The 10,702-nt window shown below is 39.3% G+C and overlaps 1 protein-coding gene across 1 annotated transcript in view; it reads left to right on the top strand.

The window, feature by feature from the left end:
- FRAS1 (Fraser extracellular matrix complex subunit 1) overlaps window positions 1-10,702 on the top strand; it is a 414,255-nt gene that overhangs the window by 250,962 nt on the left and 152,591 nt on the right. The window contains 3 exon segments of the mRNA XM_025043815.1: window positions 3,406-3,558; window positions 3,881-4,027; window positions 9,331-9,477. Of these exon segments, the coding sequence (XP_024899583.1) occupies window positions 3,406-3,558; window positions 3,881-4,027; window positions 9,331-9,477 (447 nt within the window).

Here is a 10,702-nt window from a genome sequence, read left to right as displayed (position 1 = left end):
CATTTTGAGCTCTCCCAAGGAATTCTCTCCTACAAAGAGATTTTTACTTCAAACCTCTCAAGACAAAGGTGTTTCTTAGGTTTTAGGAATTTATTTTTCTTTTCTGGTTGGTTTAAGAAAAGTCAGTCAACCTTCAGATTGACTTTAGAACATATTTATTTAAATGGTCTGTTGGCAGCTTGTATACGACAGAGCTCGGATGGGAGGTTTGCATGAATGTATTAACAGGGGACTCCCTCATATTGTTGTTTTTGAATGAATTTGCTCATAGGATTGGATGTTCAGTATGATTTTTAGAACTGTGGAGGAATGAATAAGGAATGAATACAGGTAGTGAACAAAAAGAGTTAGAGACCAACTTTTCAGACTCAGGTAGTTACAGCCTTGTGCATAAGGTAAAACTATCAACTAACTTGGATCAGTGTGACGATCTGGGCAATCTGCAGTTGATTGTATTATATTTTCAGGTATCATTTATTGACTTCTCCTCGTCTTTGGGTACTCACTCCATCATGCAATGTGATACGTCTAGTGATTGCCCCGATGCCTTCCTAAGACTTAACATGGAGCCATGGAGAGAGGCAGAGGCCTTGAAATTTTTGAGTGTTTGAAACTCTTAAGCCCTTTCCACTGGTTCTGGTAGCTGTACACCAAAATATGAAGCAAATAGCCATGTTTGGTTTAAAGCCTCCAGAGAATGAGACTCAGTTATGAGGACAGAAGTTGAGGACTGTGAGGAATCTCTACACTTATCAGGCGGTCAGAGGTGGGGAATGAGAACCTGGCCAAGAGAAGCCCCAGGACAAAGCATGCTAATGGGGTCAGAGGGTCTTGGAGGAGAGTGGCCCAAAGCAAATGCTAATGGGGTCAGAGGGTCTTGGAGGAGAGTGGCCCAAAGTGTCACGTGTTGCAGAGATTTTAGGTGGGTTAGGAATCAGAGGAGGCCATTAGATTTGGTCATTAAGAGGCAGTCAGAGGCATTTGTAAGGGCAATATCACAGTAGAATTATGGAGGTTGAAGGCAGATTACAATGAGGTACAGAATTAGAGAGGCAAGGAAATTGGGTGGTAAGGAGTGGCAAGAGATGGGGTGGTTGTAGAGAAAAGCTTTTTGGGGGTAGTTGAGGTAGAACCTGTTCAGAGGTTGAGGTCAAGGAGAGTAAGGAGAGATGGAGGTAAAATGAAATAATGTTGAAATAATGTTGAAAGTTGGATCAAGAATGTTAGTGGTGGAATTAGCCGTTTTATCCTGTGAGAGAAGAAACAAAATAAAAATGGGTAAAGACAGATATTTTGAGGTTGACAGGAAGGAAGGTACTCATGCTTGTTGGGCTGGATGAAGTAGAAGATGAGACAACCTGGCAGGAGGTGGGCAGGGTAGGGATGGTGACTGGAAAAGAGTAGAAAGGGGTTAAAGCTGCCAGGAGAGTGGGAGGGAGTGTCCATAACCTAGCTCTAGCTTCCTTTAGAAGTAATTACTATATATCACTCCTCATTTTAACAGCTTTTAGAGATCCTGAAGATAAGACAAATCCAAAAATATTTACTTTAGATCTGCTTACTTTCTCTTCAAAGCATCCCCAGGTGATTATTCTTTTTCATTTCTTTAATTGCACATTAGAGAAAGCTTCAGTTAGATGCAACTGGTTTTTAGACCACTGAACACCTGCAGATCCTGTTGATGCATGCCTGAGCCCAGAACTCTCTGTAAGCACTGGCTTTAAAGAGGAAAAGGCCATGACTTTTCAAATAATGGTGCCTTGAATCAGTAATGTTTCCCAAGTGTCCAATTCTAACATGTACCCGCTCATTAAAGTAATCACAAAACACGGTCTCTTCCATTTGCTCCAGCAGCTTTTGAAGCTTTTTAAATCTCCCTTTTGCACATGTAGGACTATGTTCCTGGCACTGTGAAGAAGGTATAGTAAAAGAGAACAAAAAGGCTGGCATTGTGTGGAAATCATACACTAAATCAGGGGAAATAGCCTCCTTATCATATTTATCTCAATATAGTCATGATTGCCATTATAATTCACTGAAGGGCTATCATGGGGATTAATTTGGCTCTCAGGATATCCAGAATTGTTCCCAGTCTTGGCAAAATGCTGCCCGTAATTCGAAACTCCCAAAGTTCAGAAAAAGGTCAGGGGCTGTTAGTTTGTGCACCTCTAGAAGAGTCAGCATTTTTGAGAATGACACTTTGGTTCAAATTCTGGAGTGGCTCTAAAGCCCTAGAAAGTCTTCTCGTGTGGGCAAGTGGGCACTGGATATGGGACTGGGATCTGCTTCTTGTGCAGGGAACAAGTCTCAGATGATCAGCGGTTAAGAAACTGTATCACTAAGGGTACAGAAAGACCTCTTTTAGCAGATTTCAGGTCTAGGCAATCTGTTCAATCACAGGATCTTTTAGCCTAAACGTCACTAGAAATCACAATCTCTAGCTAAAAGACTTTGAGATGAAACAAGACGTTTCTGGTCCCTAGGTGGGGCATTAGCAAGTGCAAACCATGCTTTGACTCCTACAGGGGAAGATGGAAAGGCCAATAACCAGAACTCTTTCTTCTCTTTTCCTGGGTCTTTATTCCTTTTTTATTTTGGTGGGTAATTTTTTCTACTTTTGGGATTGAGGATAGTAAATGGGACTTGAAGGGTAATTACCACTTAAAGCAGGACAGAGGATGTTTTCACCTAAACACAATCAAGTTCCTTAATTAAAGGATGACTGTTATATGTACGAGAACAAGAGTCAGTGCTGGCCGTACCAGATCATTTGTCTTGTGGCTTCAATCACACCTGGTACAGCAGAGCTTCTGTGAGCTATATACCAGGTCAGGGAAATGAATTTTCAACTCGTAATTCTTCTTCATAAGTTTCTCTCTAGTTAAAAACTAAAGTTTCTTGCCAACTCAACCCAATTATCTGCTAACCCCAATCCCTCCATACCAACTCCCAAGACTGGTGGACTGACCCTGGAAGGAGCCATGTGTGGGCGCTGAGCACTGCTCAGGGGCCCTGGGAGTCAGGGGCATATGCTGTACTCAAGTTTTCTGAGCTCTTGGGGAAAATGGGGAGAGCACTGATGATGCTGTTTCCATGACTCTGACAGTTCTTTCTGTCCCACTAGCAAGTATCTATCACATGCTGCCCTAGTACTTGAAGGTTGTTCAGTTAGGAAGGGATGAAAACTTGATTGCTGTTCTGAGCCTGGCCATTTGTTTAAAACCTCAAACACACAATTTGCACAGGTCCCAGGCTCCTGCTTTACTGCCATATACTGCCTTTGGGCTACTCTGGCTGTCTGTACAGCAACAGTGGTAATTGCAATTCCATCTGCCCTTCGGTGTAATGATGAGACTTAGTGCTCACATCATCTCTGCCTTCTCTCTGCTCCCCTGCCCTCTCCAGACTGCCATCCTCTGTGCCAGCGCTGTGCAGCTGATCTCCACAACACTGGAGGCATCTGCCTGAAGTGCCAGAATGCCCGGTACCTGCTGCTAGGGGACCACTGTGTTCCCGATTGCCCTTCTGGATACTATGCAGAGAAAGGAGCTTGTAAAAGTGAGTAAGTGCTGGACACAGGAGCTGGCAGTGCCTCATGAGCTTCTCTTTGGGGCAATAGCTGAGAAGGCTGGAACTTTGAGATAGAGGGAGAGGGTGAGGGAGAGCAGAGAGACAGAGACAGACAGAGACAGAGAGAGACAAAGAGAAAGAGAGAGCGGAGAGAGCATGCGAGAGCGAGAGCAGGGAGCACACTGTGGGATAATAAACCAGACCAGCTAATGCTCTCAGTGTTGGGGTTTTTATGAAGGGCTCTTAGGATGCTGCTTTGGAAGGGAGTTTGGCTTCACACGTTCTTTTTGTGTTTCTTTTCCCTCTGTAGAATGTCACTCCTCCTGCAGAACCTGCCAGGGCAGAGGACCCTTCTCCTGCTCCTCATGTGACACCAACCTTGTTCTGTCCCACCTTGGCACCTGCAGCACCACCTGCTTCCCAGGGCACTATCTCAGTGACAACCATGCTTGTCAGCGTACGTTTATAAAAATGAACTTTCTCTTTTTTCTTGTTCTTCTGAAGTCATCAAAGGAAATGTGAAGTTCTTGCTTCTATATTCTCACACAGTAACCTTCGTTTTTATAAAAGGAAAAAATTAGTCTGCAAATGCACATGGATGCCATTAGCAGATTATAACTCAGATATCAGCTTGATTGGAAGTGCTAGGCTGGGGATCTCTGCAAGTAACAGCTGTGTGATCTTGGGCCAGTTATTTAACCTCCCTATTCTCTAGTCATCTCAAAAAATAAACTGTTAGTCTATTTCACCTTATGGTTTCTCTCAGCAATTCAATTCCAAGATCCTGAGAGAGAGTGGGTCTTGTTCTAGAACACATCAGTGACCCAAACACTTCTCTGGATTTAATTTGTTTCGACATGTATTTCTTGAATATTGACAATGAGCAAGACCTGACATGCTGCAGAGCATTTAGTTTCTGCCCAAACAGTAGTTATTTTGTCTTGCATGAGTGTTACTTGTATAGATGTCTTATTTTTCAAATAAGTCAAAATATGATTAATCACCTGAGTCAGGGAAAACGAAGAGTTAGGATAAATTAAGGAAAGGACAAATCTGAGTGAAAAAAAATTAGGAAATCTTTCACAGATGAAGGAACACTTTTGAGATAGGCTGAGGTGGCTTACTTTATCTCAATCAGTGAAGAATCATTTGCAAAAAAACTTTTGTTATACTTTCTCATTTTGAAAATGACAGTTAACAAATACAATGTTGATATTTCAATTTTATGTCCTAGGAAGTGAAGGAATTATAGAGTAATGGTTACGAGAGTGGGCTCTAGAGTTGGGTAATTGAATTTCAAATTCTATCTGCCACTTTGTGACCTTGAGCAAGTGAATTAATGCCTAGGCCTCAGTTTCTTTTTCTGTCAAAGGAGGATTATAATAGTACCTACATCTGATATTATTGCACTGAGCGCAGATCCCCAGCATAGAATAAACTTTCAGTATAGCCCTTGTTGATGTTGTTATCAATATCATTAGCATCACTTGGAATGAGAGCCCAACCAAGCAATAAAAGATATTTATATTTTTTAGGAAGAAAGATATTGCTAACTAATCAAAGCTAATTTATTGAGACATTTGCAAGAATTTGCATTTGAAATGAAGTTATATGGAACTCACGATTTTGCATCATTTGTTGAGATACCAGACATAAAAATTCCTTTTTGAACTGATGAAAAGATTTCTTTACTTTTGTAATAAAATCTTTGCTTGGTATAAATCAATTGGCTGCCAGAATCTGTAGATTCTGTAACACAAGAGACGTGAATGAAATACCTGCACGTTCTATTCATGAGCAAGAGAGCGTCGGTGGAGAAATTGTGACTTAGATTTATCAGGCTCTTCGCAGCAGTGGAATCACAGAAATAAAAGTTCAAAATAAAAGTAGAATACTTTATAAGACTATAGGTGACAAAAATATGTTGCATTGAAATACTTTTCTTCTGGGAAGCTTTTGCCTTGGTGCAGCTTGATCTCTGCACAAATGCGTTTGCCATGACAGCATGTAAATAGGATTTTATAGACTTTCCATTAAATTAAGAATCTCCTAACTTTAGTTCTTTGCTAAAGCTTAAGTTTCATTCTTTCTTTCTAAGATTGAATAAAGCATGCCCCTAAGTTGAGATATTTGAGTATTTAGTTTGTAAAAAAAAAAACAAAAAACAAAAAACGAAACCAACGTCTCTTTCTAATACTCATCATTATAGACAATTATAGGCCTGACAATTTTAGAAATAATGTAGTAAAGGGCTTTTAAGGAAATATAATCAGTATTAAGGAATGGTATTAGTAACCATATTGTAGGAGAAAGTAAGCACTGGAGAGCTATCTAGATTCTGATTGTGGAAACCCTTAGAAATTACACAAGGAGCTCTAAAACTTAAGGGGGACTAGCTGAGGCAGGAACTTTTTTAAAAAGATGATAAATGAGGTTCCCAGCACTTGAAATTATAGTGCTTTAGAGTAGGAAGAGAACTTGGGGGCTCCCCGAGCCAACTCGGCTCCCAGTGCAGAGATTCTTTCTCATTACCCCCAGCATACTTCTATAGATGAGGAAGGAAGCCAAGTCCATTTTTTTTTTTTTGGCGGGGGGGTGCTAGTGTCTAGTGTTTGGCAGTTCTTTCTCATCAGCTCTAGAACTTCCCCTGTAGCAATATAGAATAAGTCTTCTCCCTCTTCCACATGATTACCTCCAAAAGTTTGAAATTAACTGTCGTCTTCCATTGCTCCTCCGAGCAGAACTGGAGCCAATGGAGTATTAAGCAGCAATGGATGACCATCTCTTCGAGCTGCAGTAGTCAACAAGCCTATTTAAGAGGGAGAATGGACTTCATAAGCTGTGAGGTCCCTTCCTCCTCAATAAACAGTGGTTAAAGTACATCCCAGCTTCTCTCACTGGTTTCTGGTCCACTCATCTCTTCCTTCACTGTCTTCTTGGCATTTTCCATGGGTCAGTGACCTCAGAAAAACTGTACCTGCTATTCCAGATGTGGTCGCATCAACATGGTTGCAATAGGACCAATACCTTGTGAGGTATAAATATCATAAGATGGAGAAAATACTCTTTACCCACATTCTTCTGATGCTGGAAGCTGAGAAACAGATTGCCTTGGAGAGGGATGAGGGTTAATGAGAGAGGAGGAAGGGTTCAAAAAGAAATGATGGAAACCTCGTGCTCCTCAGTGTGACATTATTGCCTCCCTCCAAATTCTCTTTTAATGTTTCAAAATGCTCAACATGGATCCATTCTTTTTGGAAGTCAGTGAAGGGCTGAGTTATATACATCGAGGTTCCAAGGGAAAATGAAAGACTGTATCGAAGGATTCAAGAAGATAAAGGGAGACAGAAGCTTGAAGAAGTAAACTATAGGAAACTCTCAGCTGGCAGGACAGGGCGTTAACCTGTCGCTCCAGGCTGAGGACTAGCATTTGGATTCCATTTTGCAGCTCCATGTCAGGCAGAGAGATCCAGCTGACATTTAGGTTACATGAGGGCTCGTTAGCTTAGGATTGTGTTAGTTTCCTTATTAACCATATCACACTTTTAGTAAGCTTTTAATTAACTACAATTCTTAGATCGTTTTGTATAGGAATTGCTGTCTAAGGTCTTCTGTATCCTCTATGCAATTAGTTATAGATCATAAATGCAGGAGTTATGGCTTTGTTTATTTTATCTGATTACTTTTAGTTTCTGGCTTCAATTGGCTAAAATAAGTTTGAGTTATTATTCTTTTAGGCTGGTGAAACTTAACTATGTACATTTCCTATATAGATATATATATATATATATGGCTTATTTAAATATCATTAGAATGATTTCTTTGTTTTCATTAAAGTCATTAGTAAAAATATTGTTCAAGTAAAAAATTAAGACTTGATTATCATACTCCACTAGACATTTCTTTTACCAGTTACAAATATTTACTGATCCCTTTTTAAGTATGCATTTCAACCATCTTCAAAAACACCTTTGACTACTAGACCCCACTTTATTTTTATATTCATGAGTTTATCTTTGGACCTTTGGTCAAACATTGCCAAAATTAAGATACACTGTGTATAGAAATCCTAACCAAAAAATTGAAAAAGTTTAGTCTCATGTAAGTTTCCCACAATTAAAATTATTTTTTAATTATTCCCGAAGTATCTGCAAATCCTGTCTAGAATTTTCCTAGGACTTTTAATTATAAATCTATATACTATAATGAATATTTTATACCAATAGCTTTTCTTATAGATGAAACAAGAGGATTTTCTTTTATAGGGAAGTAATTTTCTTGCACTGTGCGTCATGTTTTAATATCCCATTGATCTAGACTCACATGATCACTCTCTAGACATTCTCTTTGACATATACTTAGAGAAGACTGCAGAATGAAGCAGAGATGCTAGTGCTTGAGTATATATAATTAAAAGACCTGGCTGCTTTCACTTATACAGCAAGTGTTTTTTGAACACCTACAATATGATAGATAACCAGCTAGGTGCTGGGACTGTTAAAAAGGAACAAAACAAACCTGATCTTTACTTTCATGAAGCTTACAGCTTAAAGGATACAGATGTGAGATAATCAATTACATGAAAATTGTTATGTATGACATGAAGGAAATATACAGAATGTTATAAGAGCAGTAACTAGGAGACTTAGTCCAGACTGGAGAGTCAGGGAAGACCTTGAAGAAGAGACTGAAGAATGAGTAAGAGTTAAAGACAGGAGACTTGGAGATTATATTGACAGGATTCAAATATGTGTATTAAGATTTCTAGGTGGAAAGAATAAAGAAAATGATGGAGGAGCAATATTTGCAGAAATGAAGGCTGGAAGTTTTCTAGGATTGAAGAAAAATATGAGTTCATAGATGAACTTGACCTCTGAAGCCTGAGTAGTATGAATGAAAAAATCATTCTGGTGGATACATGGAAAATAAATTGCAAGGGGGTCACACTGCATATGAGGAAGCCAAGTAGGAGGCTATGGTAGTAGTCCAGAGGGAGATGATGGCTTGGATGTATTGATGGCATTTGTGGATATGGAGAAAAGCAAAAAGTCCTGAAAATTATATAGCAGAGTTCCAGTAAATAGGATCCAGTAAATGATTAGATTAGGAGTGAGAAAAATGGGGAAGAGGAGCGGAATCATCAAAATAGACTCCCAGGTTTCTAGCACAAATGGCTGAGTAAATAGAGAAATGCCAATTACTAAATTAGGGAAGATGGAAATACATCAGATCTGGGGGTCATCCCTGTATGCCTGAATTAAGTGGCTGCTAAGAATCACTAAGCTAGGTCACCTGTAAGTTTTTTGTATCTTATAATATGGTATTTCCTGAGCTCCACAATAATCTTGATGCCTAATTTTAACCTTGTAGAATCAAATTCTGATTCTACATCATAAACTATAGAGGGGGCTTGATTCCTTAAGACATAAGGTTCAAATAAAATCTCTATACTGTCATTCCAGAGATCTTGGAATAAGTATAAATTCCATTGCTGAATCACAAGGCAATTCGGATGTGAAATTTCTATTCTTGCGTTTGTAATTTATCTTTCTTGGAAAAAAAAAAAAGATTATCTTTTTTATCTTGGAAAATAAGACTAACATTTTCTGTTTCTGTTGATCATGGGCGAGTGTTATGGGCCATAATTAAAGAACAGGTTGGAGAAGGCTTTGTTCCTTCGAAGCATCTGTCCAGGTTTGATCATTGCTTCAGTATTTGCAATTGTAATAACCTGGTCATTTTCTTTCTCTATCTGCTCAGCATGCAACACACATTGTAGAAGCTGTGATTCACAGGCCAGCTGTACCTCCTGCCGAGATCCACACAAGGTCCTGCTCTTTGGCGAGTGTCAGTATGAGAGCTGTGCCCCACAGTACTATCTTGACTTCTCCACCAAGACATGCAAAGGTAAAGCTCTTCCTGAATTGCACAGTTCTTTCATTCAGTGATACCCCTTTATGAATGATGTTCAGTCTCCCACATTGGGAAAATGCTGTCATCATGCATTTAGACTTGGTAGCAAGAAGTCATTATGCATGCATGTATTCATTTATTCATTCATTGATTTATTTGTTAAACAACTATTTTTGAGTGCCTACTATATGCCAGACGTTGTACAAGATATTGGTACCTAGACCAGGGGTGGCAAACTGGAAACCCTCAAGTTGTATTTGACCCACATAATATTCCAATGTTTTAAACTTTTTAATATTTGCCTTTAAAAATCAGAAAATTTCACATACAAAAATCAAGATTTTTCAGTTTCTTTTGGGAAAAATCAGAAGATCTAACAATACTGGATTTGCATTCTCAAAATGTAGCAGTAGCTGGGAGATGAGTAACTGTCATTTTCATTGGATAGAACGTTTCTTTAGGTTACCATTCTGTCACACCAGGCCTATTTCAAAGATTTACATTACCTTCCTGAGCTCTGTAGGCACTTGCATTTACAACTTTACATTGCTAGACTCTGCTTAATGAGGCCAGGAGTTATTTCTGATTTGGTCATCTCTGCTTAACATACTAAAATGAATAAAGACATAGTCCCTGTCCTCAAGGAGTTTATGACCTCAAGGAGTTTTGACATTAAGGAGGTAATGTCAAAAACCAAGTATCTTTTTTCTTGTTCTCCAGTGGTTAGAATTTTGGGGGCTTTTGCTCTTTAAATGGCAGTGCTTAGCCAAACGGAAAGCAGAGTTAAAGGATGAATTAGCCTTGCTCATGTTCTATTTCCCTTCTCCATTCCTCCATTTCATGTTTCCCTCTATCTCTCTCAGTTCTGCCAGGGAAGCTTGGGCTCAGATATGGAGGTCGAACATCTGTCAAATAAACTTGGGATGCTTTAAGCCTTAGCAAAATTGCACACTTTCTATTCCAAGAAATTCTACTTGGTTGTCAATTTAGGTGGTCTGTGCTCAAGACCATGGAAGCTTTTCTGATTTTTTTTCCCCTTCTAGCCAGTGGTTGTTAGTTTGTGGTGAAAAACAAGATTATCACAAATCCTCCCTGTTGTAAATGATTTCATAACCATGCTGGCAGTTTTCAAGGCACTGTTTTAGTCATGTTCCCTCAGGACTGATTTAGCCAAATAAATGAGTGAGATTAACTTTATAAATCTTCTTGGAAGCACATG

This window comes from Pteropus alecto, unplaced genomic scaffold (assembly GCF_000325575.1).
Source record: "Pteropus alecto unplaced genomic scaffold, ASM32557v1 scaffold161, whole genome shotgun sequence".
Lineage (NCBI taxonomy): Eukaryota > Metazoa > Chordata > Mammalia > Chiroptera > Pteropodidae > Pteropus > Pteropus alecto.
Note: the sequence above shows the minus strand (reverse complement) of the source record. Positions and strands in the feature narration are given on the sequence as shown.